Source organism: Tupaia chinensis, unplaced genomic scaffold, assembly GCF_000334495.1.
Source record: "Tupaia chinensis unplaced genomic scaffold, TupChi_1.0 Scaffold000037_4, whole genome shotgun sequence".
Taxonomy (NCBI): Eukaryota; Metazoa; Chordata; class Mammalia; order Scandentia; family Tupaiidae; genus Tupaia; species Tupaia belangeri.
In genome coordinates, this window is record NW_006159487.1 from 1,408,683 (window position 1) to 1,426,039 (window position 17,357).

At 62.4% G+C, this 17,357-nt stretch overlaps 1 protein-coding gene across 1 annotated transcript in view; it reads right to left on the reverse strand.

The window, feature by feature from the left end:
* KIRREL3 (kirre like nephrin family adhesion molecule 3) overlaps window positions 1–17,357 on the reverse strand; it is a 395,674-nt gene that overhangs the window by 56,249 nt on the left and 322,068 nt on the right. The window contains exons 3-4 of the mRNA XM_006140642.3: window positions 15,918–16,067; window positions 11,123–11,272 (exon numbers count right to left, since the gene is read on the reverse strand). Of these exons, the coding sequence (XP_006140704.1) occupies window positions 11,123–11,272; window positions 15,918–16,067 (300 nt within the window). The remainder of the gene's footprint in view (window positions 1–11,122; window positions 11,273–15,917; window positions 16,068–17,357) is intronic.

Consider the following 17,357-nt stretch of genomic DNA (forward strand, 5'->3'; position numbering starts at 1 on the left):
AGTGCCCTGAGTGTAGGGGGGCCGGCGACTCCCTGTCCTCCACACGCATCAAGGGAAGAAGGGTGGGGACCGGGGCTGGCCACGCGGACACCCGCTCCCACACCCGCCCCCAGCACCGAGGGGCACAGCGCGCTGTTCAAGCCACTTGGCCCGGGGATTTGCCACAGCAGCCTGGGCTATGGTGCAGCCTTGGAAATGCACACTCTAGCCCTGTAGGTACCCTCACCCGCAGGGAGAGAAGGCCCGGGTGGAGAGCCGCAGCCTCGTCCTCATCCTGGATGACCCTCCTCTCACACGCTGTCCACACGGCCATGGCCACAGCCGAGACCCTGCCCTTTCTTCTGTATAGCCGAGAACCTCTGAGGTCTCCTGCCCTGCAGCTGGTTCCCCACCTGTGGCTGGGCAGTCCTTTCAAAGTGCATATCAGATGTTGGCACTCCCCGCATGGAGCCTTTGCTGAGGCTGCTAGTTCCTTTTCTCTCTCTCTCTTTCTCTCTCTCTCTTTTTCTTTTACTTTCTTACTTACTTTCTTTTTTTTAGGTGTGTGTGCTTGCTGGAGAGAGAAAGAGAGAGGCAGTCAGAAAGGCAGTGAGGGAGCGCCCGCGGCAGTGGCTGTGCAGCCCCTTCTCCACTGCTCATCCCGTTTGGGACTTTGGGCACGCGTGTGCAGACATACATGCCTGGGCCCGGTGTGTTGCCTAAGCTGCTGGGTCTGGAAGTGGCGCTGTGGGGGGGCCGTGTGGACCCTTAGCTAACCGTAGTCATCCTCAGCTTCCCCGCCTTGGTCCACACCACCACGGGCCCTACTCTGCTTTTGCACTTTAGGGATTTGACTCTGAGACTCACAGCTGAGTCCTTCACTTCTATAAACCCTTACTTCAAGGCACCTTCCATACAGAAAAACCTGGCACGTCGCAAGTAAAGAAATTGAAGTATAATGACAAATCTCCACACGAGGCCAGATGGCTTTTCTGGCAGTCTATGAAGTAGTATCAATCCTTCAAAAATCCTCCGGAAAACAGAGGAGAAAGGAATGCTTCCCACTCTTCTGCCAAACCAGGGTCACCCCAATTCAAAGCCACTCAGACAGCATGAGGAGGGCCACAGGCCACTGCCTGTCAAGAGCACAGACTAAAACCCCAGAAGATGAGCAGACTGAATCCTACAATTAATCTTATAAAATATATTTATAAAAACTAAAAAATACATAAGTATAAAGAAGTTATATACCATGGCCACATGAGATTTTTATCCCAGGAATTCAAGGTTGGTTTGATATCTGAAAACCAATTAATGTAATGTATTAAAAATAAAAGCCACAAGATCATCTCAATAGACGCAGAGAGGGCATTTTACAAACCCAGCGCCATTGGTGGGAAAACTCTCGACAGGAATGGATGGGAACTTCCCCAACCCCCGTTCTGCTAACGTGCTTTCTGGCGAGACGGTGCTTACCCTGAACACAGGACAAAGCCAGGGGGTCTGATTTACCATCGGTTCAGCATTGCACTAAAACCAGCAGCCCCGCGGTAAGGAAAAAGGCGTCGGGTGGAAAAGAAGACGGAAAACGATCATTGTGTGCAGACAAAGTGACCCTGGACGCAGCGTCTTAACAAAGTCACAAAAGCGACTTATTCGGGAAGTCCAGGCTCTAGTATCTAAGACCCACACACAGACACGGCTGCTTCCGTATACTGGCAGTGAGCAACCTGAAAGTGAGACGGAATCATTCTGCTTGCAGTATCGTTAAAAAGAATAAAATAACCAGAAACGATTTAGCGGAAGAAGTACAAGACACACTGACCACTGACAATGGCAGACACTGTGGGAAGGGTCAAAGGCGGAATAAGCGGCGGGGCGGTCACGTCGTGGACGTGGATGCGTGAGTGTGCGGAGAGCAGAGCCCAGGCAGACTGGAGAGCTCACGGGTCCTATCAAAGCCCAGCAACGATTTCTGCAGAAATGGACAGGCTGGTCCTAAAGCCTGTACGGAAATGCGAAGGGCCCTGAATAGGGGGAACCGGTCCGAGCGAGGGAAGGGCTGGGGGCTCAGCCCTCCGACCATGGGGGACAGTGGGCCTGGCATACGGCCAGAGATGTGACCGTGGAGCGCAGCCGAGGGCCCTTCTCTTTCTGGTCAGTTTTTCCCAGATTACTTTTCTTTCTTTCTTCCATGAGAGAAGATGAGAGAGCCAGGTACCCCACAAGGCCCACGTACCGTGTCCCCACTCCCAGCCTCGTGCTGCCTGGGTTACCGGTGTGCGTGTGGACCTGGGGAGGACCTGACCCCAGGCCTGTGCCACGTGTCCTCAGTGTCGCAGGGTCCCGTGTCACCACGGTGCCAGCTGGCCTGCCTGCTGGTCTTTGCAAAGACATGGCCACAGTTCAGTGGGAGAGGGTGGTCGTCAGCAGGCGAGGCCCGGACAGCCGGGCATCCGTATGCAGGATGATGGGATCGGGCCCTCCCCCACAGGCCACACAGAGGCCGACGTAGAGTAAACCGACTGTCAGAGAGAAAACCGGCGCTTCCCGAAGGAAACGGAGCAGCGCGTCCTCACGGCCCTCGCTTTGGCCGAGTTCTTGGACACAATAGGAGAGGGGCAGCCAAAGCTCCCGCTGAGTGAAGGGGCTGGCGCAGACGGCGGTGTGGTGCGTGAGTCCAGTCGTAGGCTCTGTCCAGAAAGGGCGTTCCACAGACAGCAGCCAGCCCGAGGCAGGCGGAACGGGAATGCACAGGGCGCATGTGGGGTGGTGGAGTCTTCTAAAACTGGTGACGGCCACATGACTCTACACTTAGTAAAAGTCACCGACTGTGCTCCAGAGTGGGTGGCTTTAATGGTGCGTAAATTTTGCTTCAATAAAGCTGTTTGTACATGAAGAGGAAGACAGGAAAATGCCTCCTTCTCCATGAAGTCTCCCCTGACTGTTCCGCCCGCCTTCCCACAGGACACCTGACTTGGTGGCCCTTGCGGTTTGGACAGCACCCATCCCCTCTGCTAGACTGAAATGCCTGTCCTGCATGTGGCTGACTGTCCAGGTCCCTTGGTGGGGACGCAGGCTTCCTGGAGGCAGGGCTGTTAGTCTCTGCTGATCACTTATGAAATGTGCACTTGGTAAAAACTGCATTGGTTTCAAAATTTCCTGTAATTTATTCTGAAATTAAACTCCCTAATCCCATTTTTGCTTAAACTTTGGAAGTCTCTTCGTATGTGTTAAAAACGGAACGAATGTAGAACCCTGATGCAAAGAGTTCTCCCAAGCTCCAAAATTCTCTGATCAAGGAAGGTTAGTTTTCCAGAGGCTTCTTGTGGTCCTTGCTATGCACATTACAAGAAGACTACACGGAGACCGCCTCCTTCCTCTGTCCTTCCTCCTGTTTTAAAATACACCTGCCTTGCTCTTTACCTTTTACTTTTTACCACTTTATTTTACTTTTTGCATGTTTTCGAGCTGCCTGGGTTGGGATTCAGAGCACGTAGTCATGCGTGTGGAGCTGGTTCTGTTGACCACCAGGCCACGAGACTGGCCCCTCCATGTGGACTGTGAAAATCATCTGTACCAAAATAAACTCGTACTGTAACTCCATTTCTCCACAGTCTCCCCAAGTCCCCACACAGAACCGTTGCCTAGGCCACACTGGGACTTGGGTCTGGTGAGGACGGAACAGGGTCCCAGGCAGCCCTTGGCCAAGCCCTGCTCTCCCGGGGCAGCTGAGGGCGTGCAAGGTGCACGTGCCGCCGAGGGGAGCTCCTTTTCCTTTGACCTCAGTGGACCCACCGTGAGATGGGTTTGCTGGCGTGTCCTAGTGACTGTCCACCTCTGTGTGCGGTAGACGGGGCGTGGGCAGAGGCAGGGAGGGTCCAGCGTGCTCAGGGTGGGGCCCGCCAGCCCTCCTGGGGCCACAGCTGTGGCCACTGGCTCCCTCGTTCCTCCTGCCTCCTCCCTGCACCACGGAGGCCGTGGGCGGTTTCCCAGCTGACATATTTACACGTGGAAACCTCTTCCTTTATGTAAACATTCACAAACACCTTGATCGACTTGTGAGAATGTGACACTGTTTTGGAAGCCAACCTCCTTGGGGTGTGGGGCTCTGTGAGCTATCTGTGTGACAGGAGGCAGCTGTGTGGTGCCGTGAGCCACCTACTGAGAACGCCTCTTCCACACGGGCGGAGTCATCAGGAGGCCCAGAGTGGGGCAAAGCAGCACCCAAGACTGCGGACCTCGGGGTGGGACAGGGGGTGCCGTGGCTGGGGCCCTGGCCCCAGGGCTCCTCTGGGGAGCAGGGGCTGCCAGGAAAGGTTTTCAGAAGTTCTGGGTCACGTTCGGGCCTCCCTGACTCCGAGGGCCCTGGGACAGGGTGAGGCTCAGCCCTGGAGTTCCCTGGGGAAGGCCCACATCAGACCCATGCTCTCTGGGCAGGGAGGCAGGAGTGCCATCCTGCAGGACTGGGAAGGCCAGGACCCAGCTTAGCAGAGAGGATGGGGGTCCTGGCTCCCTACTGTCCTGTTGTAGGCCTCAGACGACCCAGTCCGCGTGCCAGCCTCCCTGTGTGAGAGGGCTAAGCCGAGGTGCTGGGACCCATGTGTGCCTGGGAGTGCATTGTGTGCCCCACCCCCCACAGCTATTCCTGGCCATGTGCTGCCCCACCCTGTCTGGTACCAGGGGCGTGGGCTCGGGACCATCGGGACCTCCAGATCGGGAACTCGGAGCTACGCCCCACCCCGCCTGAATTCCTTCTCTAAGAAGTTTCTTTCTTCCATGAGAGGGACAGAGAGTGCATGCCAGGGCAGATCCCGCTCAGGCAGTCCTCGCTGAGTGTGACCCTCCCAAAAGAAACTGCCATGGGGACAGCCTTGCCGACCACCCCCGGCGGAGGCCTGCTGCTCTGGCTCTGTCCGTCTTGGTTGTTCAGATAAAGACCCGCCCCCTGACCGGCTCTGGTCATGCCCGGGGCCCCCCTAGCAAGTGTATTTCCTCCTTCGTTGACTCCGGGCCCATCCTCCGTCTCCTCGGCAGCCAGCAGAGCCTCCACCTCCTTCCCTGGAGACTCAGTGTAGGGGCTCCAGGGCCTGTCCCAGTGCTGTCCCCAGACTTCCGGGACCTCACACTGTCCACAGGCCCCCCAGGCCCAGGGCCCCTTCCACCTGCTGCCCTTGCCCTGCAGCTGGACACAGCTGTCCTCCTGGAGACCCCAGGGCCTGGCTTGTGGGAGACAGAGGGGGACATAGCCCATGTGCCTGTGCATGCACACTCGGACGTGTGTGTGTGCCCGTGTGCATGTGTGTGTGTGCGCTGGAGCAGAGCACGGGCCGTGGCCTGTCTCCCGTCTCCAGAGCCTGCAGGGACGTCACCTGGTATGGGATGTGGCGGTTAAGGCTGCATGGAGTCACGTGGGCCGCCTGGACAGGTGGCTCGGGGTCTCCAGTGCCTCTGTGGCTGGGCCTGCAGGACAGGCCCAGTCAGGTCACAGAACTGGCGCCGCGCACGCCTGGGTGGCGGGGCTTCGTGTCTCTGTTGACGTCCAGCCACTCCGAGCTAGGGGCACTGACGCTGCCCACGAGCTGTCCCGGCCTGGACCCTGCCCACCCCCAGGCCTCACTCTGGGCTCAGCCTCTGTGAGCCGACTCGGTCATGTCCGTCCTCACCTCCTCCTCGCCTCCCTCCTCACTGCCCCCACGTGTCAGCTGCCAGGGAAGCTCCACCCAGCAGCGTGCCCCTCTGTCGTTTCATGCTGTAATGGAGACTCACAGCCTGTTTTAAATCCATAATTTGCCATGAAACCTCATCTCGGCTGGGCTGGGCTGAGGTCTCTTAGAGCTGTCTGATCCTGGCCCTGGCGGGGCCCCACTCAGAGCCCAGGCAGAGAAGCTGGAGCCGGAAGGGGGCCTGTCATGGGGGGACTGGCGGGTGTCCCCCTCCCCTTCAGTGATACTCCGTCCCCATGTCATTTTGCACTGGGGACCCGAGAGCACACCTGTGCCGATGGTACCGTGCTCCTGCCACCCCCCCCCAAGCTAGTCTGGCCTGATGACTGGGGAGGGACCCATGTCTGTCAAGTGGCCAAGAACTCGTCCATTCCCCACAGTGACAGGTCCCCTCGATCAAGCGTTTTGTCCACCATGGGGTGCTGAGATGTGTACTCTGCCCATGCATGTACACACGTGTGCATACGTGTGCACCCTTCTGAGGCCAAGCTGTCCTGCAGGGCAGGCCAATGGGGGGGTGTTACTCGCTGGCGTCTGTGCGTCGCACAACGGAAGTCACACAGCCACGACCCTGTCACACTGGAGTCGCGGCCCGGCAGGCACTCGCTCTGCACAAGGCGCTTCCTCCTCTCCGTGCCAGGAGGAAATAGGCGCAGCATGGTCAGAGGTGCCCAGGTCACGCACAGGCGAGGTGACGCAGCCAGGCTTCCAGTGTGGCCGGGCCCTTACCCAGGACACCGGCCTCAGCAGGGCACGCCCAGCCCTACACTCACACGCATCTCGTCTGGGCTCGCTCTCTGCAGGGCCCTGTTCTCTACGGGGAGGGTCAGCGTAGAACCCCGACCTGCCTGGCCTGCTGCTGCCGTTTCCGAGGCGAGCCGGGGCTGGGTTAGCACACGGGGCCTGGGAGCCTCAGGAAGGCAGGCTGTGGACGAGGTGCTACAGAGGCAGAAGGGTCCCAGGGACCCAGGGCGTCAGGCTACCTGAGCTTGGGAGGGCTTCCTGCGGGAGGTGACAGGGCATCCCAGGCAGCAGCAGTGTGGATGGGGGCCCAGAGGCTTGGTGCATGCGGGAGCTTTCTGCGGCCTCCTTGTGTAGCCGGGCACACGTGTGCCCACGAGTGGGCGGGCTGGGGTTGGGGCTGGTCACGGTGTCAGGGCCCTGGAGGGGGATGGCCTCTGTCTCTCACTCATGGGAGGGATACGTAATAATAGCTGTTGAGTGAGGGCACGTAACAGATCGCACCTTCTCCACCTGGCCTGCTCGGCTGGGCTCTTGGCCTCACCTTAGAAGACACCCTTGCCGTTGCAGTGGGCATAGCCCCCATCTGAAAGTCCGTGCCTGTCCAGGGAGCGTGTTCTAATGGGAGCCACAGAGGCAAAGCGGCGTCTGGCCAGGCCAGGGAGAAGGGGATGGGAGGAAGCTCGTTTACGTGACTAGTCGGACGCTGTCCCTCCTGCTCTGCCCTGCTGCCTCTTCTCCGTAGCTCTGCCCACCCGAACCCTACGAGAGAGCAGGACTCAGGCCTCTGGTCTGCAGCACGAGCCCCAGGGCGGGGCGGTTTCCCTTTCGGTCACTGATGGACTCCCAGTGTGGAGAGCGGAGCAGGCTCCTAGCGGGCTCTGTGGGCATCGCTGAGCGGTCCCTGTGCTGTCCCCTCCCAGCTCAGTGTCCCCAACTCCTTCCTGCCCAGGTTCTCGCAGTCAGAGAGGCCAAGTGTGAGGCGGCCACACAGCTTTGGTCCTGCAGCAGGTCGGCTAGTCCCAGGTCCTGGTCCCCGCAGGGGAGCCGGAACCCTGCCTGCACCTGCTGCTCGCAAAGCTGTGGGCTTGCTGCTATTATAACCCCTGTTTACAGAGGGAGCTTCAGAAACTTCCTTCATCCATTCAAACGCAGAGTACAGCTCTGCGAGGTGCTGCTGCAGAGCTGAACCCAAGGTCATGCAGCTCCCCACCTCCCAGTGGGGCCCTTCCCACTGCACCCCAGGTCTGCACGGGGGCGTGGGGCGCCTGGGTGTCCAAGCACGCTGCATCTCCCCAGAGAGGGTTAGGAAGCCGTGGAGGCTGGGTGGCGGGGGAGGCCTTGAGGGGTTCAGGTGGATAGCCAGGCAGTTCAGGGCTGACAGGCCTTGAGAGGTTCCCCCCCACCCCGCCCCCAGCAGGAGCCATCTAACCGCCCAGAGAGGTGCTTTCTCTGCCTCGGGCACCCGTGCATCGCGGCCCAGCTGGGCGGCCCGTTCTCCTGGAATGGGTGCATGGTGGCTGGCTCCTGCGGACGGCTTGGCCTGGGGGTGGACAAGAGCTCCTCTTCCTCGGCATCGCTTCCATGTACAGTGAGGAAGCAGGGTCACGGCTGGCCGGGGCAGGCTGAGGCCCTGTCTGCAGCTCGACCACGAGGGCGTGATTCTCGAGTGACCGGCTTGACCTGGGCCACGTCAAGGGCTGCTCCTTGGAACTGGCTGGGCCACAGAGGGAACACCTGCTCCCCACCTGGACCGACCTGGTTTCACTCCACGCAATAGCCCCTCACGCTGCCTAGCTGCCTCCTCCGGGTGCTCAGCTCTGACCACACCTGTGAGCTGGGAGCACCGTTAATTAACGTGTCTGCTCTCGGCTCGGCTGGCGGGCCAGGCCCTGCCCTCCCGGAGCCTCGCGGAGAGGAGCGGCCGCGGCAGATGTGTGCTTGCCAGCTGCGGCAGTGTGATCTGCTGTGTCCACCCCTCCCTTGCGCTTTGACGGAAGACCCCCGGGGCCTCCCTCTGCTCCGGCCGCAGTGTTTGCTCTGCAGCTTCCCGGCTTGCCCTCTGTCCTGCCCTCACACCTTCGGCAGGTTCTAATCAGGCTCTTACTTGTTTAATTAAAGATCTATCTCGGGGAAGTACAGGCTAAATTAGGAAGCGTTCTCATTCCTGGAAGAGAGGGCGGCCTCCTCGGGGAACCGGCTGGGACGTTTGCCCAGGCTGAGAAGTCACGGCAAGGCACAAGGGGCGTTGGTGGGAAGGAGGCCGGCCGGGGTGCAGGCCCCTCACTGCCCTCCGCAGGGACAGCCACGCCACCCGCCCTCTGTCCACGGGCCAGGGCTCCCTTTCTAGCCACAGCTCGGCCCTTCTCACAGGGCCTCCCTCCAGGGCAGTGTGGGGGCTCTGGGTCCAACGGCCAGCCAGGCAGAGCCTACCGGACCTCGGGGTACCACGGACCAGTGGGGCACAGAGGCCCAGGCCCAAGGAGTCAGGGAGGGTGTAGGCCCGGGCCGCTCTCTCCTGGATTAGCGGTTCGAGTTGCCCCCAGTTTGCATTAATGGCTGACGATGACACCCCTGCTCAGGCTCCTTTTCTGCCTTTTAGGGATCCTGCCAAGGGTACCCTACTGGGCCCCAGAAACTTGGATGTGAGCAAAACTCAGCTCTGGGCCCACGCTGTGGAGAGGGTGGGGAGCGAACAGCTTTGAGAGGTGACCCAGGATAGAGGGGTCTGCTCAGACGGGTCCCAAGGCCCTGCTCTGAGATGCTTGGCTCCCAACCAGCCAGACGAGGCCTGCTGGTACCTGGGACCAGGAGCCTGGGCCGGCAGCACTGGCTTGGGCTGGAAAAGCGAGTCAGCTTTGAACCTGGGCGAAGCTGGTCACCTCCTTTGAGTACCCTCCCCCCGTAGCACGCGGAGTGTCGGGGGTGTATACGTCACTGGGTTTGTGACATGGGGCAGTGCAGGGAGGAGAGAGTGAGTGTGCTGTCAGGTCTGACTACGAAGCCTGTGGTTTCGGCCCACGTGGAGGCCGAGGAGGGAGGAATGTAGGCCCCTGTCCTTCCAGCCTTCTCTGGCCCACCCAGAGGGCTGTGAGGAGGCAGGCCTGTCCCAGAGGACGGGGGCTGACCGTCTCTGACGTGGGCTGACAGTCTCCGACAACGTGGGCTGACCGTCTCCAATGACGTGGGCTGACCATCTCCGACGGGGGCTGTCCTTCTCCGATGGGGGCTGCCTGTCTCCAACAACGTGGGCTGACTGTCTCCAACAACGTGGGCTGACTGTCTCCGACGTGGGCTGCCTGTCTCCCAAAAAGCGGGCTGACTGTCTCCTACGCGCGCCGATGGGGGCTGCCTGTCTCCAACAACGTGGGCTGACTGTCTCCTCTGCGGGGGGCTGACTGTCTCCGACGTGGGCTGCCTGTCTCCAACAACGTGGGTTGACTGTCTCCGACGTGGGCTGCCTGTCTCCTGAGTGGGCTGCCTGTCTCTGACAGCAAGCTCCTACAGCCCAGCATGGCTCATCTGCGCTGGCATGCACGATCCTCCTTCATCAGCCCCACACGGCACGGCAGGCCGCCCTCAGCAGCCCGCTCACACGCGCAGGCTCACTGCCGGCCCAGGGGCCCTGCACCTTCACCCCAGCTCGCTGTCGCATTTCCTTCACCGCAGGCCAGGCCAGAGGAGACTCCCTCAGGTCATCCCAAGCCCCTCTCCCAGCCCGAGAGACTGAGGACGGCCCTCGGCCTGTGTGCTCCGTGATGGTGAGCTGCCCCGTGTGGCCGGCCACGTGACTCGGAAGCCGACCCCAGTGGCTTTGTGCTTCCTCTGCCGGCAGGCAGTGCCCACTGTGCGCCCTTCCATGCTGTTGAGAGGCAGCTGCTCGTGCTGCCCCCACTGCAGACCCACAGGGAGGAGGTGCCCTGCCTCACTGGGGCAGCCATCCCTGGCCACATGGCAGCACCAGGGCTGTGGTGGCACGTGGGGAGGGGCTAAGACCGGTGTGAGCTGCTCTGGGAGCCCTGGCTCCCCAGTGTACCACTGAACCCCGTCCTCAGGACCTGCTTCGAAACTGGGCAGTTGAGGTCAGCGAGCCCAGCCCCCTGACCTCGGGCTGTCTGCCTTACTGAGGCAGGGACGGGAGGGACTCTGTAGGGAGACGTCCCAGGACATGGGCCTCCAGGGAAGCTGGGACGAGGCAAGACGGGGTGAAAGGTCTGCTCTGGAAAAGGGCCTGAAATGCGTTCCTGAGCCTGGCCGGAGGTGCGGCCACTTGGAGCTGTGAGGGCAGGAGGAAGTCTCTGCTAACCCTCCAGGTGCCAGAATCCGGTCGGGGGCCAGGCTGGGCGTTGACTGCAGGCACAGACAGCTGTGTGGCTCCAGGGGCTAGAGTGGAGGGCCTCGCGGCTGCACTCCCCTCTAAGGCCCTGCCTGGCCTGGTGGCCTGGATCCCAGAGCGGAGTCCTGCCAGCATCAACGAGCCCCAGGTGCAGCCCACAGCCAGGCTCCTCCGACTGCCGGGGCAGGAGCCCTCGCTCGCCCCCTCTGGTAAGGGGCACGGAGCTATGGGGTCCAGAAACCTCAGCCCGGCAGCTGTGCCCCAGGGCGAAGCCCGCGGCATCATCACCGGGGCCCCAGCCGGCTTGCAGCTGCTGGTCCCACGTGGACGCGGTTCTTACCCAGGACTGTGAGGCGCGCAGGGCGGGAGCGGAGGGCCGCCTGGATGGCCTGACACTCGTAGACGGCGTCGTCCTGCAGCTCCGCGTGGACGATCTTCAGGTGGTGCTCTCCCGACAGGGGGCTCCCCACCACCAGGTACTGCGGGTAGCCTGTGGGCAAGGGTCAGCAGGAGCCGCGGGGACAGCAACCACCCTGCACCACTGGCCCCCTGGCCCCGCCAGCGCGAGCAGCACTGGAAGAGGCCCCAGGGAGGCCGAGGGGCCTCTGAGCGGGGGACAGGGAGAAGAGGGAAATGGAGGCATGGGCCAACCTGGCTGGGGTCACTGTGGGGGTCACTGTGGGGGTCACTGTGGGGCTCTGCACTGGGGCTAGCCCCGGAGGCCTGGGCCGAGAACCACAGAGAGTGGGGAGGGGAGGGAGAAGTGGGGAGGCAGAGGGAGAGGCGGGCCCAGGCTAGAGTCACAGACAGATGGGAGACAGAGGGAGAGACAGAGAGAAGAGAGATTCTTGGAAAGAAGCGAGGGTGACATTTGGGGTGAGGCTTTGCCCCAGGTGGGCAGGAAGGAGAAGGCGAGGCCACCTCCCCAGCGTGGGACCGTCGGCCAGCCCTTCTCCAGCCGCCTGCCCCGAGCCCCGGGGCCTGGTTAAGCCTCAGAAGGTGCCAGGTCACAGGAATCTGTGGCCCCTTAAGCCACTGGCGGGAAAACAGACACGTGAAGCCCGAGAAGGTAAATCTCTCGCGAGCCTCCCGCAGCGAGGCCGACCACTGAGAATGGTTGCCTTTAGTCGTGGCGTCCCCGGCTTCCTCCCACGGCCGCCCGCGCTTGTCCCCCAGCTCCCGAGCTCTGCCCTCTGGTGCCCTGCCTGGCCCGCGCCCTCTGGGCTGCTGCCCTCTGCTCCCGGGCTCTCCGCAGCCCGGGACAGCCCCTCACGCGGCCCCTCCCCGCACCAGGACAGCAGGCGTCCTCCGGCCAACCAGAAGGGAGGGGTTGCCCACATCTGGCCTTTTAAAGAGCAGCGGGGCTGAAGCCCGTGACAGGCAGGGCAGGGGCAGGGGCAGACGTGCAAGAGCACGTGGAATGTGCAGTGTCACCATGGTATGGCAGTCGAGGTAGCCAGGTCCCTCATGGCCAGCCACGTGGCTTGGTAAACACATTGGGTGAGTGTGCATGAGCGCCCGGAGTCCGAAAGGCTGGGGGACAGGGGCTGTGGTGTGAGCACATTTGATGGGGTGCCTCCTCCCTCTGTCTGTCTCTCCAGTGAGTGTGCTCATGACACACTCAAACGGCCAGCCCATAGCCCAGCAGCCTAGTACCATGGAGAGGGGCCACGTCTCACATGGCCGACCCTGGTTTGACAAAGCATGCCCTGTGTGCGTGTGCATGTGCACACACGTGTGCCCCAGGCCCTGACGGGCGGGAAGTGGAGGACAAAGGATGCGGTGGCCACACTGTTCCCACCCTGACCAGTGCACACGCCCTCTGGCCATGCCCAAGTCTCTTGGTGTGGGCCGGACCCAGCCACGTGACCCGAAGTCAGCTCCAGCACCATGGGCAGAAACCATACCAAAGTCCACCAGTGTGCCCTGCTCTGTCCGGTGTCCAGCACAGGCCGGGGCTGCCAGGAGTGGTAGTGAGTCCCCTTAGCTGTCTCTGGCACAGGTCGGGGGCCACCCCAGGGACGCTGCAGGGCTGACCTCCAGGTGGAGGACAGACAGGGCTGGACAAGCTTTGGGGTCTCTCCCCATGGCTAAGGGTCTGCAGCACAGGGGCCTGCGTCTCCCTGGGGTGGGCTGCGCCGGCTGCCAGTGGCCACCCCCGGCCCGGGGAGGGCGCGGGGGGCCTCCGCCCGGGGGGGGGGCGCCCCGCCTGCCAGTGGCCACTCCTGGCCAGTGGAGGCAGCTGTGGTCCTCAGCACGCTTTGTGGGGGCTCCCGCTGCAGCTGGGCCTGGGCTCACGGCTCATTGCGCAGTCAGATGGCCCAGGCCGCCAGCTGAGCCGCCTGGCTGGGGAGGCTCCTGGCGGTTGGCCCCGAGCATGGCCCTCTGCTGGGCTAGGGAAGGAGCCTGGGTAGGTGGAGCTGGCTCCCACAGGGGCTGGGACGCTCTCCTGCTGCCCTCGGAGACAGCCTGCCCTGGATCCCACTGGCCCGGGACCAGTGCTGCTTCCTCCAGGCATTGTGGGGGCCGTTTTCCTGGTCTCGCAGCGGTACGCCGCAGGGTCCCCGCTCCCGCCGGCTGCAGAAACATCAGCGGTGGGTTTGCTTGTATTTGTCCAACGAGGCGGCCACTGGGAGGCCATCCTGGGGGTTGGCAGCAGCATCAGGCAGCGCGGAGCGGAGATTTGGGGGAGTTCCAGCTCCTCCCATAGAATCCCTCCCCTTCCTTGTCACTCCCAAAGGAGATGAGCTGATTTAGAGGCGGGGCCGCATGGCTCTGACTCCAGCATGTCCAGGACGAGTGGCCTCAATCTCCCCATGCCTCAGTTTCCTTCCGGGGACGGTGCAGCGCTGGTCCCTCAGGGCTGTTGGTGAAGGCACCAGGGACGGCCTGCAGGGACAGCCACATACGGTGAGTGGCCTGCGAGGCAAACTTACATGACAGAGGCCAGGTGGCGGGGCCTGGGGGCCTCTGTCAGCAGAGGCGGGTGGGCTGTGGTCTGCAGGCTGGCTCCCGGCAGCGGGATGCCCACAAAAGGGACCTGCCTCCCGGAGGCTCGGCTGTGCCTTCACTGCCGAACGAAGGGGAAATCCTTCTCTTCTCTGCGTCTGGATGATTTATGAGGCCGCGTCTGAGAAGTACTTGAACTTCTTAGAAGAAAAGCATTCTATCGACATGAGGAAGTGTGTTTCTAAATCATGTTCTTGGGCTGCTTTTCCGAGTCTTGGTGCCCAGAGGGCAGTGAGGCTGTGAGGGGGTCATTTCTGGTGGGCTGAGGGGCCGCCGGGGCCAGGTGGAGGAGGCAGCGATGCACAGGCCAAGCCGCCGGGAGCTTGCGAGGTGCGGTGCTCTCCACGCACTCGCGGGGCCGAGTCATGCCTGTCCCTTAGCGGGAGGGCAAGCAGCACCTGTCCAGCCTGTGGGGCTCTCTGCGATGGTTGCGATGCTGTTTTCTTCCCATTTACTTATTTCTGCAGAGACAGCGACCCCGACACCCCCAGGAGGGTCTTCATGCCATGACCCCTGCAGCTCCTGCAGCAGGACCGTGCGAGGTAGGTGTGCCCTGGCACACAGGGCGGCCTTGGATGTGCCCTCGGACCCTCACGTGCCGGGCACACGACTGTTGAGCCACCGCCTGGCTGGCTGACGCTGTTCTGGGGACCAGTGATCAGACACAGGGCAGGTCTTGCCCTGACGTAGGGTCTCTGGCTGTGCCTGGATGAGCCTGCTCTCCTTCCAGGAGCGGAGTCCAGCTGGAGAGAAAGCAGCCCCTTCACCCCCGTCCTCCAGTGCCCAGTGCCCAGCGCCCCAGAGAGGCTCTTACGGAACTGCTGGCAGAGGCCTGCTGCCTTGGTGGCCACTCTGGGTCATCCCTGGGGACCTGGGCCCTCCTCTTGGCCACTGACTCACAAGAGCTGCCCCCCTGAGCCTGGCGGGCCCTGGCTCAGGCTAAAGGTTGCAGCAACCGTGGGTGGACCCCAGCACCTCCTAACCAGCAGCCGTGCTGGCCACGCTCGTCCCCAGGGTGCGGGTGAGCCTAGTCCGGTGAGATCTGAGCCGCTGGCTCCCTCACAGCCAGACCTGAGGCAGCACGCTGTATGTGGAGATGTCCTGAGCGTTTTATCCAGGCCCCGTTCCTTTGTGCCCTGCTGACTGTGCTGTGCTATTTCTGCTTGTATTACAGACCCAGCTCCGGTCCCAAGGTATCCATTTGCAAAGGCAGGCTCCTGAGTGCGCCATTATCTCCTGCAGGTGGGCACTGCCACCCTGGCATTCCCGAGTCCCGGGAAAGGAGCCCCAGCTCGGCTCCAGATGGGACCGTTTGTGCCGAGCCTCGGAAACGGCCATGTGCCTGCCCCGCCCCAGGGCAGAAGGCTGATGGGAGAGTGACCAGAAGGAGGACTCCGGGTGGGGAGAGGGAGGGCCGGACAGGCGTGGCCTGGGCTGTGACTTCAGTGAGGCTGTTGGTAGCTGGAGCCCACGGGGAGGCTTTGCTGAGCCCAGGGGTGGCCATAGAGGCACAGACTCAGCAGACACTGCTGCCCCTTCTCCCCTGTGCCACGTGGTGCCCACGTCATCTGGGCTTCCTGTGAGTCCAGTGACGTGGCCCTCGTTAATGGTGGGTGCTGCAGGACGCGGCCCCACTGCTGCTCCCTGGACGACTGCATCCTGGTCGGGGCTTGGGGGCATGGCTCAGACCACCAGCTGGGCACTCCTGGGGCCTGGGGGCCGGACAGCATGGATTGTGCTGGACTTTGGGTAGACCCTCCCTGCAACCTCGTACAGGCCTCGGAGCCAGGGCCAGACAGAGGGCTCAGCCGGAGCTCTGTCCTCCAGGAGGTCCTGGAGCCCGGGGCCTGCCCTCGCCAGGGAGCTGCACACTCTTCTTTATAAAAAGGTTTGCCAGAGGGCACATGCACTCGCCAGAGACAGACAGACACAGAGAAAGGGATACACGGCCACAGCACAGGTCCTCCCTCTCCGTGTCTCCACCTGACGGGGTCTGGGCTCCACGTTGCACCCTCGGCCGGCCCGGGCAGCTGCAAATTCTATCTCCAGTGACTGCAGATGGGGCACCCGCGGCCGAGGGGAGAGGCAGTGTCAGGCTGCGGGCTGTGGGGAGGTTGGGTACTCACTTGAGAGGTCTCTGCCCACGCCCAGGGCCAAGCCGTCTTTGATCCACAGAACGAAGCCATCGTACTCGGGAATAGCACACAGCAGCGTCACCGGCTGTCCAGACACCACCACCTGGTCTTGGGGCTGCTGGCTGAAGGAGTAGACCTGGCCTAGGAGGAGAGAGCACGGTCAGGGATGTGGTCAGGGACGGGCAGGGACACGGTTAGGGATGTAGTCAGGGTCAGCCAGGCATGATCAGGGACATGGTCGGGGACGCAATCAGGGACAGGCAGGGACGCGGTCAGGGATGTGGTCAAGAATGTGAGCAGACATGGCGCGGGCTCCTCAGGCCCTGGCAGCCAGTCTGAGGTCGGCCCCCGCACCCCTGCGTGCCTGCCTGCTGCTCCCTCCCTCCCTGCTGCGTCTCAGCTCCAGCCACGGCTCACCTGCCCCTCACACCCTGTGAGTGTCCAGCCCCGGCCCTGCCCCTGGGGCCTGCCAGTCCCTCCTCACGGGTGCCCTCCGTAGGCCACTTGCTAGGTGCACTGTCCCGGGGCAAGCAGGTGTAGGGGCGAGGCCTCCAGCTGGAAGTGGTCAAGGGCGGCAGGGGTAGGGAGGGGCGCGGCGTGGTTACACCTGAAGGTCAGAGCCACCATGAGATCATGGCAGTGGTGTCCCCCCTGCTGGGAGGGCAGGGGTGGAGGGTGGCCGAGGGTGCTGCGGCCACCCCACGTCCTCTGGCCCTTTGCTGTCCTAGCAGATCCTGCCAGCCTTGCTGTTGCTGGGGTGTGAGCAGGGCCCGCCCTCCAGCCCACGCCAACACAGGCGCAGAGCCGCGGAGGCTGGGCCAGCCCACGCCAACACAGGGCGCAGAGCCGCGGAGGCTGGGCCACACCTGACTGCCCCGTGCGTGTGGAGGCTCGTGGGGAGGCCCGCTCCGCTCAGAGGCTCGAACCACGAGCCATTGATAGTGGCCCCTCACCACTCGCAGCAGGCACTGCTGTGTCCCCATTTCCAGAGGAGGTGACAAGGCCTGGACACGTGGGACACAGCAGTAGTAGCTGTGCTTCTTTAGGGTTTTGCCATAGGGCGTGTGTGCTCGAGAGAGAGAGAGAGAGAGAGAGAGAGAGAGAGAGAGAGAGGTCACTCCCCGGGGATGGCCACGTCGCAGTCCCTTCTCTTCCTGGGATATTCTGGGTGCGCACATGTGACTGTACAGTTTTCAAGCTGCCGGTCTGGGTCTTGAACTGCAGTAGGCTGTGTGGGAGTCCAGCGCCTTCACTGCCCCGCCACCCGATGATGCCCGTGCTTCCTAATTACCACATGCACCCTGGCTCTAGGGCCCTAGTCATGGCAGCGACATGCACAGTCGGGACAGGGTGGGTGCACCGTCCAGGCAGCCGCCGGAGCAGGGCCGGGGCTCCAGCCCAAGGCCTCCTGGCTCCGCCGGCCCCTCTCAG